We start from the raw sequence: 23,403 nt of genomic DNA on the forward strand, positions 1-23,403 counted from the left end.
GGCAGGCTAGCAAAAAGGGAGCCCTACTGTGTGGGGCCGGATTTAGGGAGTCTGTAAATGGTGACCTTCATGTCCAGATCCTTGGCTAAGTCAGAGAACTGTCCAGCCTCCTCAGGGATGGTCATGAGTCCTGATCTATAGGCCAGGAGAGACCAGGTCAAGAGTGAAACACACCAGAGTGTTTCACTGGTAACAAGTTACTGCTTTATTTATACTTTCTTCCTTGTAATACTGTAGTTGCTCACATCTCAGGGAAAGTGTGTTTGAGATAAAGTATTCATATAAATGGCAAACATAAAGGTAGTAGCTTCATATTTTGCAGTATCCCTACCTAATTGCTGTTCATTTAGCAACTTACAAGAAGGTGATAAACTCCCGGATTATAACAAACTAGTCGCGAAGTGGTGAGAGGCCGGTGTATTAAGTACCAAATGAGTGAGATCTACTTCACCTACTTCCAGGGACAACTGTGAGGGTCATCTTTTATATATCGAAACACATTCTACCCGCACAACCTTTAGCTTCACCACTGATAAAGTCCTCCCAGCTCCCCCCAGAAAGAATGTCGTTTTCCATAGCTAGGTTTAAGAACCTGCTTTGTCTATTTCATTAATTTCTGGCAGAATTCCTAAATGGAAACTGACTTAGCAATGCAGCATGTGTAAGCCAAGGAGAAAGGGTATCACTGCAAAATTTATAGATCTGCTTAAGACTGGCTGTGCACTGCATTGAACTAAGGAGAATAAAAAGAAACCTGGCAAAAATCTGAAGGGTTCATGTATCAGCATCGCCAACCCAGATTCTCCTGACAGTTACAACTTATTCCTTTGTTTGGCTGTTGGTTCAGAACAGCTGTACCCAGTCGGCTGACACTTAGCATCACCTGGGAGTTCATTACTGCTTTACAATTCCATGATCATTTTTGTTCTTGCTGCGGCTAAAAGGATGGAAATACTAACAAGCACAATAGTCTATGATCATATAAAGATAGTTGTTACTGAATTTTCTCCAAGAATCATTTAATCATCAGATTTACCATTGCTAGCCTCAGGTGATGATCTAAGAATTTTTCAAATGAATGTGTCATAACTTGGTGCTGCAGGGTAGCATTAAAAGGATAATCGTTTCAGAGGGAAATATTTTTAAAAACCAAAAAAGGGGAGATTATTTCCTTTCTTTTTAATCTTTTATGTAAATTCAATTTAGTAACGTAAACTGTATTATCGGTTTCAGAGGTAGAATTTAGTGATTCATCAGTTGCATATAACACCCAGTGCTCGTTACATCAAGTGCCCTCCTTAATGCCCATCACCCAGTTCCCCCATCTCCCCCACATTCCCCCCACCCCGTCCAGCAACCTTCAGTTTGTTCCCTAGAGTTAAAAGAGTCTCTTATAGTTTGCCTTCCTCTCTGTTTTCCTCTTATTTTATTTTTCCTTCAAGAGGGAATTATTTTTAGTTTTAACATACATTTATCTTAAAGTCCAAGGAATAGGTATGATGTGTCTGTCTGTTGCTTCTATCACTGCTAACCTTTACTGTTAGTTTTATAATGTATATGGGGTGTCTGCTCTTGGGGGGGAATGTTGGTTTCATTGTTTTTAGTAAAAGCCTCAGGATTTGTTCAGGAAGAGCCTAGTGCAGTGTTTGCCGCTCAGCTTGGGTGAAGGGTAATCCTTGGCAACCTGTCAGGGATTCAGAGACCACTGGGGTCTGCTGGACGCTCAGAGTTTCTCCGTGGGAATGACTGGTGACAGCACACAGCAGGTGGTCCGCTCAGTACTGTCACCTGGGGCAGCAAGGGAACCCGGCCCAATTTGTCATCCCACAGTATCCTGTCAGCAGTTAAAAGTCTTAAGCACAAAACCTTTAACATTTAAGGCAAACTTCCTCCTGGTATCTTTTAAAAGCAATTTCCGTGGATGGAAATATTAATACACAGTGCCCAAGTTTTGCACATGAATATCTAATATTGGATTCAAATGATATGTTGTGTGATCGATAGAAATGTTGTGTACTCTATAATTTTACTAAACGAAATGATGCCGATTACATTGCCCTCTACCTGACAAAGAGGTGAGAGTGTAGCTGATACTACCGGGTAAAATCACCCCTCTTCCTCCTCTCTTTCGTTCATTTTGTTTGGTTTGTAGATCTGTGAAGGATACCTTGAAATACATTTTGAAAGGACTTTTCTTTGGAGTATTAAAAAAAAATTGACCCAGTTCTTAATTATTCATCATAATGATTCAAGAGTAACATGCAACTTTGAAATCCCCAGATTTCCATTTTCAAGATCCTTATCTGATTGATAAATACCTTCCCTACTTGCCCAGTAGTAATACCTACTTCTACTCATTGAGTGCCAGGGTTGTGCCAATTCCCTTACCTGGATTATTTATGATCCCTAAAAAATCCTGCAAGAGTACCATTACCCTTGTTTTCAAGATGGGAAAATTGCATTCTGGGTGGCTAAGTGATGCGCTCAAGGACTCAAAGCTAGTAGGAGATAAGATTTGAACCAGATCTATCTCCAAAGTGCAACTCAGCCAGACTCATCTTTGCTGTTACCCCTAAAAGCCATGCTGAGAGTCATGAAATGGCCCCAAAACATGTCCTCGATGGGAGAATGCAAGGCAAGAAAGGCCTTACGTAATTTGGAAACTGAATAATCAGACGTTGAGTATTTTTATCAACTAGAGTAAAAATCAAAATTGGAGAAGTCAAAAACGAAAAAAAACAAAATGGGGACTTGTGAAGGAAATGAAGAAAAGCCAAAGAAAATGAAGAAAAAAAAAAAGAGAGAGGGATCAAATAAAAGTAAAAAAGGGCATCTGAGTTTCACATGCAAATAATAAAATAGAAATTGGGAAGGAAGTCAAGGAATTAAAAATCACTAAGAATGAATCAGTAGCCAGGAAAAAATTTTGTCTAGAGATACATCTATATATTTTTTCTTTTTCCTGAAAAAGTCAATAGGATCTTTGTTGGCTTACCATAATGCTTTTGCTTTACATCCTGATAATATTGGTCATGAACATTATGTAAGTTAGACTGGTTTTGCTTGAGACTGAGCACTGCTTATGGTGTTGCCAGTGGTGTAAGCTGGGAGAAGTTCTGGTACAAAATGCCATTGAGTCTCAGGACCGAGAGCTTTGGCTTCATTTAATCCATGTGCCTAATGGTGGAGCCATCATTTTCAGTTTGCTCTCACATACCTGAAGTTTGACAAGTGGATATCAAGCTTATCATAGTGGTAAGCCAAAATTACAGTCTAGTGTCTGCTCCTTATTCAAAATGGATGAATTTTGTCATGCTCTTCTACTGTTGCAGCATTATTAGACTCTTTCCATTTCCTCAAAAGTATGGTGGCAGTCAGACATTCAACAGTGTTTTCTGAGTAGAATAGAAATTTTGAATAGAATGGCTCCTGATCTGTATGTTAATATGTATATAACTAATAATATATATTTTTATTAGGAACAAATAAGCCACCTTGTATTCTTCTTTGCCATATATATATATATATATATATATATATATATATATATATACACATAATATATAGAGATCTAAAAATTATAAGGTCAAATATACACATAAAATGTAATTTCCAAAACAATAAGTAGTTGCCATTCAAAAGTGACCTTGAACTTGAGTTGCACTGACATGACTTTATATCATTATCTTTGAGCCTTCCTGGAAAATATATTTTACTGACTGGCAATTGGTCTTCTCTTTTCCAACTTCCTTAGAAGATAAAATATTGGTTATAAAAAATGTTGAGCCTTTTTCCTATTTCATTCTAATTAAATTAATTAACTGTGATTACCCTTTGATAATTTTATTCTATTGAATTACACCCAGAAAGTACTTCACTTGTTTGCTGTTGTTTATTAAACCGGAAAGTGTAGTGAAGTCTGCCATACCTTATGTGAACTCTTCCTTTTAAGAGGATTTAAGACTAAAGGCTGTTGAGAAGAGGGAAAGACACATGTAAACCTTCCCCTTCTTTATCTTCTATCCAGCTACGTCTACATCTACAACCGGGACAAGCCATCTTGTAAAGTGTGCAGAGAAGGAGAAAACTTTCTGTGTGAATGGAGGCGAGTGCTTCATGGTGAAAGACCTTTCAAACCCTTCAAGATACTTGTGCAAGTAAGAAAAGCAATCCTCTGTGTGGCTTATGTCCGTAACAGCTTCTTTCAGATGACTCCATGTCTCATGATGTCTTGTTGCTTCTTTTCCCGATTTTGTTGCATCCTGTTGAATAATGCTGTTTTATTTGTAGAGTGTTTTGAAAAGTTCACACCATTTGTCATCTCCTCTGTTACATCCAGAATTTTTTGCTTGTTTCAATTTTCTTTGTGCCTTTATATTTATAAAGTTGCTTTCCCCATGGTTTTCCTCACTGGTACCTAGAAGAGATGTGCAAATATCATAGAGGCCTATAACTTTTGAAACCTCCTTCTCCATCCAGTATATGAATAAGGCTGTAAGATAATGTGCCTTTTTACCCCAATGATCACCTGCAAAATGAATAGGACAACTAAAAGCAGCAGAAGGGCAGAAGATTCTTTACTTATGCATCTGTTACACTTGGCATTAGTTTATTGGTTTACAACTATTCTAAAAATGGAATTTAGGTGATCTCACTAATAGGAAAAAAAAAAAACCCAAATTGCACGTGTTTGGAAATGCATTTAGTGTGTGTACCATCATTGTGTGTAGAAGGCAGAGTGTTCTTTCATGCACTGCCCTTGTTTGGAGATATATTTAGAATGGTGCTCTTTCCAGTGACCTGAGGAAGTTGATGCACCATTAAGAAGGATCACAGTCATTCTTTCTTAACAGGCAGAATGAAACAATGATATTACCAGTACATTAAATATTTAAACCTTGCAGTTAAAATTAGTAGGTCTTATTAAAACCACATGTTTATTGTGCCATGCCTTTTAAGTCTCCTCTTGATATTCAGGCTGTATGTGGGACATGGACGCATATAATGTGATATGGTAAAAAATGTGTAATGTCCCATTGAAATGATGAAAAATTCATATTTATTTTTCAGTTGCCTGATGTCTGTGTCCCATTGTTCTAAAGTAGCAGTGATTATCATAAAGGAGGAAAAAAGCCATGTCATCATAAAAACTACCTCCTGCTCCAGAATATGAGCTTGTGGCTTACATGTGGACAAAGAAGAGCAAGTTTGTCAGAGACACAGCTGAGCTAATAGAGCAATTAGCAAAATGGAAAAAAAAAGGCACAAGAAATAATTAAGAAGGCCATTTCCCCTTTACATCATATATATAGTATAGAACTATTTATGTGCCAGTTCTAAGAAAACCTTTTATTTTGTACAAGTTACAAAGGACATCATTAAAGACACATGTTTTAAAATCATCACATCAAACAAAAACACCATTTTTTGTGGGAAACGCTTTGTCGCACCCTGTGCTGTTCTAGACAAGGGCTGTCTGTAGGGTGTGTCATGGACCTCAGGTACTAAGTACAAGTGAACAAGTACCTCCCAGAACCACTTTCTTGCCCTCAAAAGCTTTTTTTTTTTTAAGCTCTTCTTATAAAAGAGCAGAAGTGGTTCCAAGAGAAGACAAGTTTTGGTAGTTGTGTAGCTGATTTTATCAATGAAGACAGGCAACTTATAAGATTAAATATAGTCTTTTAGAGTGAACAGAAGACTAAAAATCACAAGAATAGAATTCTAATCTCAATTACTAAATATCTCTTTCACAGAGATAGGTAATAGCCTTAAGCCAAGATAAAACTCATTGGTAAAGGCCTTTTCAAAATTTGAAAGCAAGATGAAAATGAAAGAGCATGTAGAAAATTATTTCTTCTGGGTCCAAATTACTTCATATGACAATGAGTGTTTATTGGGTTAACAGTAATCCTACAGATTCACTTTTTGATCACGAGTATATTGAAATCTACATACCTATAGTAAAAAATAAAAGTTGGTCAGTTTTGGTCTTTGGTTCTGCTGACTTGCTGTGAACACAACACAAACATAGCACCCCCATATTTATCATATTGAATTGAGATGAAGAAATTTTATAATCTCCTCCAAGGTTTTCTCTCATCGAAATAGAAGCAAACAGAAGCTGAGAATTATAATCTATAAAATATGAGGTTCATTTATTACATGGGGAAATTTTGTTATTCCGTCCTAATCTTAGGCAAACCACCTAATTGTTTTAATAAATCGCCTTGAAAAAAAAAACAACATTGAAATTATAGGTCCTTAAGTTCTCCTTCTTTTTAAACAACTGCACCCAAATTATCTATGTCTCATACAACTACTTCTTGAGGAAAGCATCTGAGACCACTATATTTTAATTATAATAATGAAACATCATTTTTCATCATCGCCTTTGCAAAGATTGACAAGCTGCGTGGGTGCATCTGATAGTTTCTGAATACCTCTAAGGAACCAGCACAGTGATTTTCCACATATTAATTTCAGCTGTTCTGCAGCCCTCCCACGTCCTACACAAAACATGCAATCACATAAGTGCTGTTCATTTGTTCCATTTTGGTATTACGCCAACAACCGTAATTTTTTTTCACCCACCAGTTTTTCATTAAATTTTAAGCCCAATCCAGAAAAAAAAAAAATACTTGCTGTATATTTTTTTAATCTTGAAGTGAAATGTTTGTTATTCCTCTAATAAATATTAAAGCAGCAAACCATGAATGAACACGATGTATCCCCCCAAGCTCATTGTCTAGTGGGTTATGCTTGTCTTCCACTTCTCAGCAGATTGGCATCATAATTTTATTGGGTTGGGTTTTGGGTTTTTTTGTGGTAATTATAATCTTTCAGAAAAGTGTTAAAACGTTTATCATTGGATCTTGTTGGAAAGAAAATCTTTGACACCTATGATTTGATAATTGTTTTACCCCCTTTTGAACCATCTTTTTATTGAACCATCAAAGCAGGCTAGTGCCTTGAGGAAAGAATTAGAGTATATTTGACATCCAGAATATTTCAGGCCTTTTTTGTTGAATGAAAGTGTTTTTTTTTTAATCCTTGTATTAAAAACATCTTTAACATAAAAAAATAATCACTACTCAGAATTGAAACAAAGGCACGTAATATACCATGTCCTTTGATAGTATACTGTTCACTAGACCACATGAATAGACACAGAAAACGTAAAAAAAAAATGCTACATTGGCTCATCATAGTCCTGTGTACGAAGCCAGTTCATAGTTTCCATATGGTCCATCTGTCTAAAGCAAAACATTGCTGAAGCATGAGCCACATCGTTCAAAATCAACTTTATCCCATGACTCAGAAACACCACAAGCATGGAAGTTTCCAAGTTGTCTCTCTGGTCCCCTAACCCACTGTTGTCTTCTTGGGAGTTGAAGTGGAAGACTGTATAGCAGATTTCTTTTGTCTCTCCACTTAGAACAAGGTGTTCCAAATGGATTAACCATGTAACAGTTAAACACTTCTCTGAGGAGAGGTTTGCTGGTTACTTGGACATTCCCCTGGGGACTGTGTGGGAATTTCAGCAGTGGTTCTCATCTTTTATATTGCTCTTCTCTCCATAGTAATTTAAAATCTATCCTGGGGAGAAAATAGTTACCATTCCAGATCACATAAAGACAGAAGAATCATTCCATCTTTCACCTTTTGATGCCTTGTGTAATCGCATGGTTCAAAGAAGCAAGACAATTTGAAATAATGTCCAGATTTTCCTCTTTGCTTTTCCCCTTGTTCTTGTATATCAATTCTTCTGAATAGTTTCAGTAGAGAACTATTTTGGAAGATGTTGTTGTGATTTTTTTTTTTAACCTAAAAATGATTTTATACCAGGCCATATTTTTAAACCCATTATGTTGTCCCATGGACAGATGTGGTTTTCCCATGAGGGGATTAGAGTCTTAACCACCAATTTTGGTGAACGGTCTTGATCCCTTTCACTTCAACTCTCTGGACAATATCTTTATGTATAATATAGAGTTAATATGTTCTCCGAATTTCTTCCCAGGGAGTCCAGGAAATTAAATGAATTCATTTCTGCTAAAGTATTTCTAACTCTGGGGAAGCAAGATTTTTTTTTCCTTATAATAAAAAGTAAATGGTAGTATTACATTTTCTCTGTAGACATTAGACAAATACATACACCTGTCTTAACAGACTATGCTAGCATGTTTAAAAAAAAAACCCATTTCTTCATTTTACTTAACATTAACAGTTTTACTTGGTTTGGTGGGGCTACCAGCTAGCTTTATAACTTTGCATTTGACAGATCATATAATATCTCTGACCATTTTCTTCCTTATAAGCAGAAACGAGAACAGAAACAAACACAAAACAAAAACCAGAAACAAAACACACAAAACTTGGGAAGATGGGAGTTGCCTTCAAACATGAACTTAACGATTTTGTATCATTTATGAAGCTGTGTAGTATATACAAGGGGCTTTAAAAATACACAGAACTAGGAGATAAAGTCACAACAAATATGTTATAATAAACTCAATAAATGAAACATTAAACATTTGTTTATAGAACAACTATATCTATGCCAGGCATTTTTGAAAACACAGAGAAAATGGAAGGCATGGTCTCTGGTCCCTGGGAAGTTAGTCTGTTTAGGAAAATGAAGTAGCTAAAATAGTAAATCAATTAGAGTGAATATATCCCAAGTGGTGCAGTGCTGATTATTATGCTAATGAAAATTGAAAGAAGGAAGAGAAAAGATGGGAATAACTTGGAGAAGACTCTATAAACATAGCCCGCATTTATGGAGTGTTTTCCATATACCCGGCAGGCATTGAGACTGCAATAATCTTTCCTGCAAGACGCAGTCACATGCATAGCTAGACCAGCAGCTCCATTCTGGGACGCAAAACGGCCACAAACAAAACAAAACAAAACAACAACTTAGACGTGAGGACCAGTTTATTGAGCTCCAAAGGCCAGGCAGATGACTCTTGGACATTGTGAGAGCTAATAGGGAGTATTTAGTAACTTCTGGAGCAGGAGAGTGACACAGTAAACATAGAAGAGATGTTTAGGGAAGACAGACTTCCGTACAGGCTAGAGAAATTTGGGGACTAGGTAAGGTGGGGCGAGAAAGTCAGAGACACTAGCTAAGGTTAAAGTTTTATGAAATCCTGGCATAAAAATGATGATGGTATTTATAACACTTTTTAGTAGCTGCATTAGCATAATTAAACAAGGGGATGATGGCTGGAATTCATGGTTGTGTCCTGTGGACTCATTGTCATGGCTATAGAGGAGAAATTTGAAATGGATAAAAGGAATATATATGTATATATTGGGTCAGAACCTCCAGTCCGTGAGAACAGACTGCTAACTGAACTCTTATTCCAGCCCTAGAAGAGTTCATTCTTCTGAATGGGTGTGACACTTGCCTATGGCACTTCTCTGTTCTTAAAAGCTGTAACATTTAACAGATGGAGAAGCATCTGTGAGAGAGAGTGAGTGCAACTCTGGTGGCTTAGATCTGCGCTTGAGATGACCACATCTTCTATTTCTTCTGTGTTTCTTGTGCATTGAGAATCCTGCTACGCACTTACTAGGTAGTTATTAACTCATTTTGACTTTCACTCACTAAGGCAGATTGAAGGAAATCCTTTTGTCCTTATAGAAAACAATTTAGGTGTAGTTCTGCCTAAAATCAGGTGCACTGACTAGGTGTTCTTAATAGTTTGCTTCCCTTTTTCTCCTAAAATCAGCTAGGGTGGCCACATATTTATTAATTTTCTTCTAAGAGGCAGGCTCTGTGCTACTGCTTAGCTTGAAGTACTGAACAAAAGCCATGCTGGGCTCTGCCCTCACGGAGTCTGTAGGCTATGGAAAGTAGCAAACATATTTCAAGTAATTAATTTAATTACAAATGGTAGGTGTGCCAGGTGCCATGATGGATATTTAGGGAGCTAAGGAAATGTTTTATGGGGGACCCTAATCAGAGGTGGAGACTCTGGGGTGGGGGGAAAAGTATATGAAGCTCTTGCCTTGAGAAGCAAATAACCTACTTAAAACACAATTTTGAAATGTTTATATTGAATTATTTAAGTAAAATGGGAATATTTAGTTGCTTCATCATAAAATGAGGCTGGCAGAGTAGATAGAACTGTAAAGTTCTGAGTCTCCAGGCTGTTGGACTTGACAGGGGGAGGACATCCTCCAGAGAGGAAGACCAGACTACAAAGTAGCACTCGGTATGTCCTCGAGTCACAGTGACGCGGAGATGTATTGGATGTAGATTGATCCCATAGCCGATGAAATTGTTTGACCCCAAACTTAGCAAGATACATCATGTCAAGTAAACAATGGCGAGAGTTTGAGTCTGCAGATGAGCATTTCAGAGCAAGCTGTGCAAACAGAGCTCTGGGAAGGGCACCGAAGTTCAAACAGGACGGGTTAATTCATAAACACTGCCACCGTCATTATTGGGATTGTATGTCTTAGACATTGAAAAACAACACTGGAGAGCCAGGACAACTCTGATTTTTGTTTTTCCTCAATATTTACCCATGAATCCAGCGTGGCCACTCTATGTATACCGTTATCTTCTGGCTTGAGAATAAGTCCCCAGATCATATTAAATAAAAAAAAGGGAAAAGTGGTGATGTGTGCTCGCTGAACAGTAACGGGGAGGTATACAGGGTTGGATCTGAAGGAAATGTTCCTGAAACATTTTATATTTAATATTCTTTAATGACGTTGAAGAAGGCCTTCCCTGGAGGAAATAAATATCTTTTACAGATGATGCTGTAAAGAAAACTGAAATATGAATTAGAAAAGCATATACAAACCTCAAGCAATTTCACTTAAAGGTAGATAACAGAATGAGGTTCATCGTGGGGAAATGCAGACTAAGAGTAAAATACATTTGGGAAAGAGTAATCTACAACACAGATACTCAAGCAGTGAGTGGGCGAGGTCTAGCCAGAATGCCGAGCAGGGGAAGGGGTGAGAAAAGTCAGCACTTGCAATGTGATACTGTAGAAAAACAGACCAGCACTAGTTGAGCTACTGTAGACACTGCCCACTCTAGCTTACGCGGAATGAGAGCAGAAAGCCTTCCCATCTAACACTTAAACTCATTGAGATTCCTTAAGATGTATTTGTTGGCATTCCATTAGTTGATATTTGTAAACATTAAACACCAAAGAAATTATTTCAGAGGTTGTACAGTATGAAGGAGATACCACAACTGGTTTCGAAGTAGAGCGAAAAGACAATAGGGGCTCTTCTTCTTGAGGCAAGGTATTTTTTTAAACTCTCCAAATATCTCATTGTAGGGTGATGACCAGGAGGGAAGAGATATCAGATATAGACCTTGTTTCCCTTTTCCTGTCTGATTAGGGAGGGCCTGATGAAAATTCACAAAACCAAGAATAAAGGGTGTCTAAGGATGGTTTAAAAATTGACCATAAATTTGTAAAACCACAAAACCACTTATAATGGTTTATAAAATTAGCCAATGGTAAATACCTAGAAGTTTCTTGGGGGTCTGTAAGTATCTTTGAATATGTCTAGCGGCTCCACCAATAAAGGGGAAATAGTATTCAATTAGAATATCAAAACCTTACCAAGCACTAAATCGATTCTCAAAATACATGCAAGTACAATTTATTACATCATAAGCATATCAGGATAGTCACCAAGTATTAAGGTTATTGTTAAAAACAGTTTTTGTTTAACAATACTATGTTCAAGTCTTGCTTACTAGATAGTACTACTTTATTGAATCCTAGGTAAACTGGCATTAAGTAATAAGATTTCATTTTGAAGTAATAAGTTATTATTAAAGAGTTATAGAGTCTTTTCCAAATTCCAAACACAATGTTAAAGATTTCTATTTAGGGGAGTGAGTCTGTGAGGGGGGCATTGGAAGCTGCTGTTGGAAAAAAAAAATATTTAGGAGTCAATAGAGGAGAGTCATCTGTCATAAACTATAAGAATAAAAGCCAGACATTCAATATTGAACTGTACTTGGCAAAATAATTGACTATATGAAAGTCTCTTTGATACAGTTCTTTATTGGACACTGCATTCTGACACTCTTAGGCTCGGTTTACAAACATTTTGTGAGAGCTTTTGACAAGGCAGATACTGAGTTAAAATTAGAGATATAGAATGATCAAAATATGGTCACTGTCCCAACCCAGACAGGCAAGGGCAGTGAAAGAGATGGGGACAGGGTGCAGTGCGAGAGCCCAAGAGAGAATCGTCAGCCAGGCTGTGGGAGCCAGTGATGGGGAGATGGAGGTCAGGGAAGGGTTGGTTGGAAGAGGTGATACTTTTAAGTTCAGACAAACTGTGAACTTTCATTAAGCACAAATGCAGAACAAAAATTATTTATCATGTTAAGAGCAAATACTAAAACAAAAAATAATACTAATTTTCATCTACTCTGATCAATGAAACAAATGGTTTCAGAGACAGAGACATTTGAGGCTATAATAGAGGCTTGATTATTATTCATACAGATTTTTCTAAGAAATAAAATTCTTGGAATTTTCCCAGACTCTTGCCAAAGCATATTGTTCAAAATCAGATTAAGTTTACCATACTCTTATCTCCAAAGAAAGTGATAGATTGGATGCTTAATGTAGAATGCTAATTTAGAAATACGTCAGAAGCCAGTCTCCTTGTCTTTCAGAAGTAATTCCATAGAAGTTAGTCAGAGCTTACAGATCAGATGAATTTCCATTTGCATATGCTTTCTGTATACAATCAGTGCATTCTGCAGTTTGCTTACATAAAAACTTTCTCAGTCTCTGCTTCCTTCCATTTGATTTGGTGACAACTCTAGATGTTCACAAAAGTTATGTAATGACTATTGCTACCTGCTCGAATTGCTTTAGGAATAGGTATTTGCAATTCGTTTTCCCTTCATGATGGTCTTAAAAATCCATCCTATTAAAAATGTTTTTTCAAAGTCCTTGACCCCTCCCCAACCGGTAACACATTCAGAAGAAATGCTAGTCAGTTTTCATACAGTGACTCCATGTGTTAGGATGAGCATTGATTCCCAGAACCTTTGCGGTGAAAGGAGCCTTTGATAAATCACTTAGTTAAGTCCCTTCATCTTATCACTGAGGCCTGATGAAGTCAAAGTCAAATGGACTGCCCACATCCAAGCAGCAAGATAACTGTGGGGACAGGATAGAGGGACTTAGTCTCCATTTTCCAAGGTCGGCGTCCCAACACCTTGCACTTTAATGTACATACAAATCTCTTAGGGATCTTGTTAAAATACAGATTCTTATTCAGTAGTTATGAAGTGGGGGCCCAAGATTCTGCATTTCTACAAATAAGATCCCAGGAGAGGGGCGCCTGGGTGGCTCAGATGGTTGGGCGTCTGCCTTCGGCTCAGGTCATGATCCCAGGGTCCTGGGATCGAGCCCCGCATGGGGCTCCCTGCTCCGCGGGAAGCCTGCTTCTCCCTCTTCCTCTGCCTCTCTCTCTCTCTCTGACTCTCATGAATAAATAAATAAAACATTTAATTAAAAAAAAAAAGATCCCAGGAGATGCTGATGCTATTGGTCCATGAACCACACTTTGAATAATAATTTTAGGCTTTACCCTAAGAAAATTTATCTGAGTGAAGGTAAACATTAGCATAAGGGTATTTTGGGTTCAGATATAACTGATAGCTCCAAAAAAGATTGGCACACCTTCAGCAGATCTGGTGTTACTGTACCAAATAGTCTATATCATCTTATGATGGAGATAAACCACCATGCCATAATGTCAGTTTCCTAGGAAACATCATTTTAGAAGTTCATACTAATTAGAAAATTGATTGGGCAAGAGTTTTGATCCACTTCACCCAGTTGTCCTGTGCCTTCTCACTCAACATTGACACCCAAGATGCATAAATGACAATTTTCTAATAAATGCATTCCTTCTCTCAAGGGACTCATGATTCTTCAGCTATATGTTAATTTCCTGATCCTTAAATCAGTGCACTTCTTACCTCAAATGGTTCTCCCCTACCTCCCCTGCTCCCTGCCATACACAAGTGTTCGCGCGCCTTATACCATGTTCATTGCATGGAACAAGTGGATTATTGTGTGATCAATATGAGAATTCTAATTTTTATCAAGAATGCAAACAGGTAAGATGAAATGGTCATTATAGAATATATCCTTAATTCTGGATTACCTGCTTAATTGTAGGGTATGCCAATGTGGATTTGTAGTCCTGGTTCAGAAACAAATAAACAAAGACCCTGTGTATTTCAGAAGTCATTATGTGAAATAAATTCTATGGAAAACAGGTTTCCATGTATTTTCCTCATATATCTGTGAAGACATTCTTATTAAAGCATGTGTAATGACATCTTTATGAAAAATGGCCCAACCTCACAGACTACCATTCTTATTTATGGATTTCTCTGGGTAGATCTTCCTCTATTCACTGCTGCAAACATATTCTAACCAAAAATAACCAGTTGAATTATATAAAAGTGTTTTGAAGCGTTGAAAAGAGCTATACCAATACAAGATGCTTGTTGTTAAGTTTATTGATAATATGCTAATGATCATAATTACACTTTATGTTTGCACAAGAACTCACGGGACTAAAACTCAAGAAGTGCTAGTATTTTATCTTACATGCCATTCTTCATGAAATAGGAAAATTAGATATACCAAATCACTTGGTAATACTTTTTTGGCATTGAATATGGTTTTAAGGGGAATGAGAAAAATATCACCCTTACATTTGTAAAAATGAATAGTTGTATTCACATTTCTTTGATGCCAAAAAAATAGTGTTTATTCTTATTTACTCTGAGAAGACAGGGTCATGTATAAATCACGAGGTATGTGATGTCACTGCTACATTTTATTAGGTATTTTGCATGATCATTATGGTATAGCTAAACTATTAATAGTAATCACGGCTACGGGTGTTGAGCATCTATAAGTTTATTTCCTTCCTAGAACCTTTTGATGGCCCTCTTTCGTAGAGTATGTTATTGGGTACAATGAATCCAATATGAAACGCTTTTGTTACTGGTATAACAGCAACAAAAAGAGCAGTTAGAAAGGACTTCCAAAGTTAGGCGCATCCCCATTGCATGACCTTATGAACGATATGGGTGAACGTATGTGAGTAAAATGAAAAGTTTATACCATTGAAAGATAGTTTTACCTTAGATGCAAAATGACATCTATTAAGTACAACTATAGAAGAGTAGCCCTTTAAATTTTTAAAAACGTATCTGCCTTTGATTTGGGATCCATGGGTGAAGTGAAATGTGTGCTAATAAATAATCTGCTTTTTTTCTGTCGTGCAGTATTAAAAATGAGACCTAATCTGTAATACCTTTAAAAAAATTGGGAATATAGTTGTTCTTGTCAGTAATTGCTAGAGTATGTAAGCGCTTGACTTCTATGGTAGTTCGATGATTGAACTAACATAAAAGTAGCTATGAATGTACAGAATTGAGCGTATTGAGGACGGAAAGGCTCAGGTTCATTTAAATAATAAAAGATCATGGATGGAACCGTGTTAAGTCCTTATCAAAACCAGCGTTTTAACAAGGTCGGAGTCAGTGCCCAGCGGCAAATAAGGGAAGGTGACTTAGTGGCCCAGGCCTTGCCAGCCCTATTCAACTTTTCAGCCTCCCTTGAGTTAAATTTAAGTCAACTGTTCTTAGGAAGACTGAAGCAAACCACAACAAAAATACATGCCCCGCAGTTGTCGTGGAACTCGGTTTTCTAAATGTGTTCTTTTCCTTTTCTTTATGTTGTTCAGTCACCAGGTCATTGTAGGAATCTCCATATTCCATAGGAGGAAAATTGCCAGTCTGAAAATTCAGTGTCTATAGTGTTCTATTGCTTATCACATTTTTGCCCTCTAGGTGCCAACCTGGATTCACTGGAGCAAGATGTACTGAGAATGTGCCCATGAAAGTCCAAAACCAAGAAAGTATGTTAAAATAATCTGAAATTTGCTTTCTCCCCCAAACTACAGCAACAATTACTACCACTTGGTGCTTTTACAGTTCAGTTGTAACTGATTCCTTTTGTCCTAACAATGGTTTAAGCACTCGGGGTGTAAACTCATTCAGTGTGAGCTTGTTTCACTGTCTGCCAGCCTGGGCCCCAAAGATCATCGCGGTAAATGAGAAGGGCCGGCCGAGATGGCCAGTGAGGCTGGCAACCATGGCAAGCAGGCCAACCAAAAAAAAAAAAAAAAAAAAAATTTCCTTCTAACACCTTTGACCAAAGCTCTCAAATGGAAAACAGACTCGAAGAATACCTCCGACTTCATTGTAGGTGAGTCCCTTTGGAAGAAAGCTGCCCATTAAGATGCTGCCATCTTTCCGTCATGTAGATGCTAGGACCACACTTTGTCCAAATTTTGAATCCTTTGGGGGAAATGCCAGAGTCTGGAAACCATGGTTAGGACAAAGACTCAGTTCCTGAGGGTGAACTCACCAAGTTCAGTCAAATGACACTGAAGGAGCTTCTTTCTAGCATATATTCACCTCTTCTCTTTTTCTCTGTTTTTTCTACCATTGTTTTTTGTTTCTTCTCTCAGGTGCCCAAATGAGTTTACTGGTGATCGCTGCCAAAACTACGTAATGGCCAGCTTCTACAGTACGTCCACTCCCTTTCTGTCTCTGCCTGAGTAGGAGCATGCTCAGTCGGTGCCGCTTTCTTGTTGCTGCATCTCCCCCCAGATCTCACCTAGAGCTAGATGCGTTTCACCAGGTCTAACATTGACTGCCTCTGCCTGTCGCATGAGAACATTAACAAAAAGCGATTGTATTACTTCCTCTGTTCGTGACTAGTTGGCTCTGAGATACTAATAGGTGTGTGAGGCTCCGGATGCTTCTGAAATTGGTACTGAATAATGTGATACAAAATGATAGTCAATATCACACAGTGCAATTATAATAAAGGCATTTAAAAGTCTCACTTTTATTGATAAAATAAAATCATTCCGCTAAACAGTCCATCTTCTTTATAAAAAATGGCAACATCCTGGAAAGGATGCTGCTAAGTTGTAATCAATATGCACTTGAAATGATGGTAAGTTAATTTTGGCTCAGAATGTGTTATTTATAACAAATAAACATACTCAAAAGAGTTCAGATGTTTCTCTTCATTAACAGTTTGCATTTAGGTATTTAAAAATGCACTGACTAGGAAAATTACAAACAAACATTTCACAGCAAATGAGATATCCTGGCTTCTCCTTATGTTGCTTAGGAAACAAGTGATTCAGGACTAGTTTAAACAATCATTTATTTATATTAGCATTCCTTTATGCTAGTTTCAATGATAATTTTAGGGACAAATAGGTTTTTTTAAGATATTTATTACTTACTTTGAAATATAGTAGTTTACCTCTAGATAGATACTTTTAAATGCAGAACTGGGAAATTTTGATGGATCTCTGTGACTTTGTGAAGTTTTGAACATCATTCCTAAGCGACCCAGTTCATACGTATATAATTTGCATGGATAACTAAATTATATAATTTGTCCTGCTGTTACAAACTGGGCTATTGCTTTTAATTCTGGAGCTTTCAAAGCATTATGTTTAAGGTGGATTCCATATAGTTATCGACTGAGATCAGAGGTCGACAGATTTTTTTTTTTCCTGTGAAAGATCAGATAGTAAAGCCTTCAGGGTTTGCAGGTGATAACATCACCGGCACAAAGCACTAATTCTGCCAACTCAAAAGCCGCCATAGACAACGCATGAACTGATGAGCATAGATGTGCACTATTAAAAGTTTATTTACGCAACTAATGAATCATTGAACACTATATCAAAAACAGTGGCTAACTGAACATAATAAAAAAAATAATAAAATTGTATTTACAAAAGCAGGCAGTGGGCTGGATTTATCGGCCCCTAATTTGGATTGTCAGTTGCTCAGCCTGAAAAATATTTCACATAGCTTATCGGTGTAAATGCACGTAACACAAGAAACGGTGATGTGAGCCAGTCACTTGGGGACCCTAAAAGAATCAGATTTACCTTTACTTGCATGCATGCAAAGAATAAGATTCTGTTCCTCCTGTTAACACTCATGGAAGAATAAATTTCATGGAAAAATTAATTTCATATGCATTACGGGGAGATCACATGCATAATACTCATTTATTCGTTTATTTAGAGAGGTGGTGCTTTTTGTGTATTTACATAGATGTCATAGGCCATTTTCTGTTGGAAAAAATTAGTAAATTGGCATTTGCTAAATTTTCAAACACAGTCTTCCCTTTATCCACAAGTCTTTAAATAATATACATTTAGTGGACAGAATTTTTCTCCCCATAGCCATAGATTAATCTTTTTAAAGGTAGATAAGATGCAAAGTAAAAATAGAAGTGATAGAATTTTACTCAGTATAGTTAAGCCATTCCTTTTAGAAATCGGTTTGTATTCAAATACCACAGATTTAGCAAATCATATGCCTTTATAAATATGATAGCATTATATTTTAGAATTTCGTGAAAATTCTGAACGTTTATATTATACTTAAATTTTTGGTGTTATGTAGAGTTTCTTTGTGCACTGGAAGCAATGTTAGGACCCTGTCTAGAGAAAAGCATTTAAAGAAATGAAGCTATTTCCCCCAAATAATGGTGCAGTTTAGAGCTGACAGTGGTAACCAGAGAAAATGTCTTCAACTTCTATTTTAGACCATTTTCTTTTTCCTAAGATACCATTTCAAAATAGCTTTTGTGTATTTAATCAGAGTGTGATTCCTTAAATAAATTTTTCAGTAAGCTTTCGATGGCACTTTTGGAAGACATCCAGGACAGCAGCATTCCTATTTACCCTGATGTAACAAAGATTGATAGGAAGCACAGTTATGAACAGAAGCTGTAAATGGCCCGGCATCGATGCCGCCTCAGATCTGGAAACACAAGAGCTGCCATTCAGAAACTGCTTTCCAAAGTTGTCTTGCCCAGAGTTAATTTTCTGACCTCTATGTCTTAAGTTCTCAGTGTTCATTCCTGCAAATCCCTATAGAGAAGGCAGGAAAATAAATTTTGCTGCTTTAAGAACTTTATGTTCAAGTAGCAATGTCGTCTGCGCGAGGAATAAAAAATGTCGCCACGGTGGTAATGATTAAAACTTAATTGTGTTCATACCATCTGAAACACATACATAAATTTTCAAGGAAAAACTATTCCCCAGGTTCGGAAAGAAACATTTTTTCAACTTACCAAACTACATTTTCAATTGAAGAATGACATTCTAAAAGAATGTACAATTCTTAAAATGCTTATTAATGCATAACTTACGTTATTAGGATTTGATGCAGTTTTTCTGATCAGAGTATCCTGTGGTCATTTATTGATTTATAAAAACAGATTTAAAGTATGAAAGAAAAGAACAAATGTATATTTTATAGGGCTTTCTTGAAGGCAGCCATTTGCTTTGAAATTAAACGTATTTGGAATACTTTCTAGGAAAATGTTGTCAAGGTTAGTCAGCTTCAAATTTGACCTATCTTGACACAGAATTCCTACTTTAAAGGACTGTATTCATCATTGTGGGGTATGTTTGTGGTGGGGGGAACTATACAGACAATTCATACCTGATTTGTAGATTTGATGGACAGGAAAAAAGCACTCACAGCTTCAATGATTAGAGGCAATATGGAACAAGTATGTCATATAGAAACTAATATATAATAGGAAGTAGTTATCAAATAGCCCAACTTATAGAATATTCTTAAAGACCACAATTTTAGAACTTTTAAGCATATTCTTAGAATGAGTAAACCCAATAGATATCCTTAAACGTAGTCTTGAATCAGACGTTCCTAGTGCATAAATTACTTGTGTTGATTTCTAAATGCTTTAAAAAACCACTGATGCTATTCAATTATTTATCCAACATGTGTATCTTGCTGACAGTAGAATAAAGGCACAATCCATGACAAATTGTCATAAAGCCCAGCTGAGTGTTAGTGAGACTTTATTGTGTGTGTGTTGGTGAGTGAGCTCATGTGCACATGGAAACTTGGGGGCGAAGAGAAAGTCTCCTATTACATTTCAAAAGGCTCAGTGGCAATACGGATTTGTATATGTGAAAAAAAAAAGTACCTACATTTGTAAAGGTAAGTCAAAAACTAAAAGTCAGACACTAATTTGGTCCCATTTAGCACTGGCATTGACAGACCTCCCTGAGAAGTCTCAGGGCTGCAGTGAGTCAGGACTCTACATATGTCTGTGATATTATTTGCATAAGGAGGCCCAAGCTATTAAAGAGTAAAATCCTGAATGTCTTCAAGTTTTAACAGAAACTACAAAATGCATGTACAGATAAATTTTGGTAAAAGAAAGTTGTCTTATTTTTCTTTTCTCTGATGCGATTGAAAATTTAAATTAACCTACAGGTTAATCAATTTTCTTCAAACAATTATAAAATCCTAAAGCGAAGGATTAGTGAGTCAATATTTAATAGTTTCTGAAGACTCTCAGGTTTAAATTAATTTTTTATATTGCTTACTGCACAGGAGGAAATCACATGTAGAAAAGGAAACTAAATTGTTTACAGTAACCTTTGTGTTTTTGAATTATTAATTTAATTTGAAAAATGTAGTGGCTAGAACAGAAGTTCAATAGGAAGCGTATGATACATAACGAGCCTAAGCCAACATTAGATTAAATAGAACAGATAGAAAGTCATAACCTTTTCATAAAATGAAAATTATTTGTGTATTCTGCTTTTCTTGACTCACAGTGAAAGAAATGTAGCCACCAATAGTAAAAATAAATTAGAGCAGTCTTTGCTCCAGGTTGAGAATGACTGATGCATGTTTCCTCTGCTTGTTTCCTTGTTAGGGCTTATGGCCAGAAGAGATTCCAATTTTAAGTACCAATTTCCCTTTGAATTATTTGAAATTGGAGCTGCCTGATATGAATGACTTCCCATGAAATGAAATTATAGTTAGGCTCACAGACTTACCTATAAAACTGTAAATGCAGTAATATGTATGCATGGGCATGCTACTAATTTTATTGAAGACTTAACCAAGCTTTCTACGCAACTAATATAGATCATTAGCAGTGTTCATGTAGGCATGGAATAATGATTCTCTGGAAAGAGTTTCTGTAGATAATCTCTTGATTTTAACCCTTAAATTATTACTGACCGGTAGGAGGAAAAGGCATAATAAGATGAAAGGGATTCTAGGGAGAAAAACTGAGTCACATCTTCAAGGAAATGTGTAAGGAAATTTATTATCACTTCCTTGGAAAATGAATTCTTGTACTTGACGTTCCAAAGTTTATATAAAGGGAGCAAATTGTCAAATTGAGTGTTGCACAGACACAAGTGAAGTTCACTTGGATTTGAATAAATTGTGATTTTGCTGTGAGCATTGTGCAACCGATTTAATCCTAAATCCCCTGGCTTTTGATTTATGGAAAGTTTAGGTTATTTGCCTGAGTACCCTTGACCCAGGGCAAACTGAACTATTATACATCATGCTTCTCATTATTATTGTTACTCGATGTACTCTTTGATTTCTTTTTTAATCTGGAAGTTTCATTTCCTTAAGAGGTGGAAAGTGTTTAAAGTCTAAATTCTTGGGTACACCCCAGGAGCTTTCCGAGTTTTCCTGGCCATGAGTTAGTTAAAAGTAAACCTACATGGAATTAAGTGGCCCGAGATAGATCTCCAGATAGGTCTGCTCTCCGAGCTCTTAACCCTTTTGCTGTTGGCTGCCATAGTTCATGGCTCCTTTATTGCACAGGGTCTCCCTGTAACGCATGTGTTAGGATCCTAAGCATTTTGTCCGTGAGAAATTAACTGGTCCAAAGTCACTGAACAGGTCAATGGCAGAGACGGGACCTGGAACCGGGACAAGCCAGCCAGCACACTTAGCATCTGATTTTCTGCTGTCTACTTGAGGCGCTTTGTCCATGCCCAAACTGATGTTTTTGTAGGAGAACTACCCCTCAACTGCATGTTTTCAAACTCAAGAGGTGCTGTGTCCTATTTTTGGACCGCCCTGGTATCTCTGCAGTCAGGGATCAAGGGAAGAACTGTAGACCCCTGAATCTCCGTTTTCATTCCACCCTTCCTTCCCACAGGCCTCTCCACCACACACGGGCAAGTAAGGAATCCAAAAGTGTCCCACCCAATGAAATTCGATTCACAAGTTTTTTGCTTCGAGAATGGAAAGTGTCATTTCTGGAGGTTTTGGGGTTTTATTTTTAATTGGCCCATGTTCCCCATTTCTTCACTGGAGCCTGTGCAAGTTCTGCTAGTCCTGTCATTCTGGAGCCTCCATGGACGCATCTGCCAGGACCGTGGGCTGTGATGAGCTCACATCTTTGAGCCCCCTGCCCGGGCAGCCCTGCAGCGCCTCTGAGCCCTGTGCTCTCATGTGGGTGGCGGAGCTTGGCACTGTGGAGTGCCCATCGAATTGACTGTTATTTGAGGGAGTCATACATTGACATTAACTGAGGACCAGCAGCCCCCCCCCTTTTTTTTTAACTGTTTGGAAAAGTGAGGCATTGAGATGTGTCCGATGCCACACAGGAGCTATTTGAAAAAACTCTAGAAGCAGGCTCTGTACCCCAATTCCCTCTCTGGCTTTTTGAGCAGAAGCATTTATTGCTTTCTGTGAATGAAACATTATGTAAGTGGTGGAGAGAGTGGAAGGTTAGGAGCAGAAAAGGAGATAGGTTTTTGTTTTAAAAAATAACCAAACAACAAGAAATGTTAGAGCATGACTATCCACAGGCTACAAAAAATGTAAATCCAATGCAATAAAAATTTCAGGCCAAATTGCTATACTCTTGGCTTCTACTCCTGGCTCTGCCACTGTGTGCCTTTGGGTTAAAAACAAAATCCCGACCTCCCTGGGACTTTGCTTCTGCCCTTTCAAGAGAGGAATGAGATAATACCGAATGCCTTTTTTTTTATTATTATTGTAAATACGGTATCTCTGTTCCTAGATGATGAAGTAGCATAGAGTATAGTTCAGCAGTACAACTTCTCCCTCAGTAAGGTCTTTTAAGGGTTAATAAAGACAGGGTGTGCTGGTTATTTGCACACCTCTTAAAAAAGAGAAGTTCCCTGTGGGACTAGCGGAGGCATACCTGAGCACTGCTTCCTTAACCACCCGCCATTTGTCCTGTTCAATGTGCACGCACGGAGAGCTGTTAATAGTCATGTGTAATGTGTTTTGGAGTGCAGTGTATTGCTCTTTTCTGAAACTTTTTTCCCTTTCTTTCTTTTTTTTGTCAACTTTCTGCATTGGCAGAGCATCTTGGGATTGAATTTATGGGTATGGACCAATCATCATTCCTTTTAGCCTGCAGAATTTAGAACCTATGAGCTGAAATCTTTTCCCTTCCTACTCTTACCTTCCAGTTCCTAACTAATTTCCTT

The 23,403-nt window shown here is 37.3% G+C and overlaps 1 protein-coding gene across 14 annotated transcripts in view; it reads left to right on the forward strand.

The window, feature by feature from the left end:
* Positions 1 to 23,403, forward strand: part of NRG1 (neuregulin 1) — a 1,085,273-nt gene that overhangs the window by 1,045,043 nt on the left and 16,827 nt on the right. For 4 of the 14 annotated variants that reach the window (XM_073902434.1, XM_073902432.1, XM_073902429.1 and 1 more), the window contains 3 exons: positions 4,028 to 4,157; positions 16,570 to 16,628; positions 23,276 to 23,299. In XM_073902434.1, the coding sequence (XP_073758535.1) occupies positions 4,028 to 4,157; positions 16,570 to 16,628; positions 23,276 to 23,299 (213 nt within the window). Of the gene's footprint in view, positions 1 to 4,027; positions 4,158 to 15,886; positions 15,955 to 16,569; positions 20,101 to 23,275; positions 23,300 to 23,403 lie in introns of those variants that run through there. The other 10 variants (XM_073902433.1, XM_073902437.1, XM_025885968.2 and 7 more) reach the window with 5 other exon arrangements.

This window comes from Callorhinus ursinus, unplaced genomic scaffold (genome assembly GCF_003265705.2).
Source record: "Callorhinus ursinus isolate GAN/ISIS: 27379988/994484 unplaced genomic scaffold, GSC_fseal_2.0 scaffold17, whole genome shotgun sequence".
NCBI classification, from domain to species: domain Eukaryota; kingdom Metazoa; phylum Chordata; class Mammalia; order Carnivora; family Otariidae; genus Callorhinus; species Callorhinus ursinus.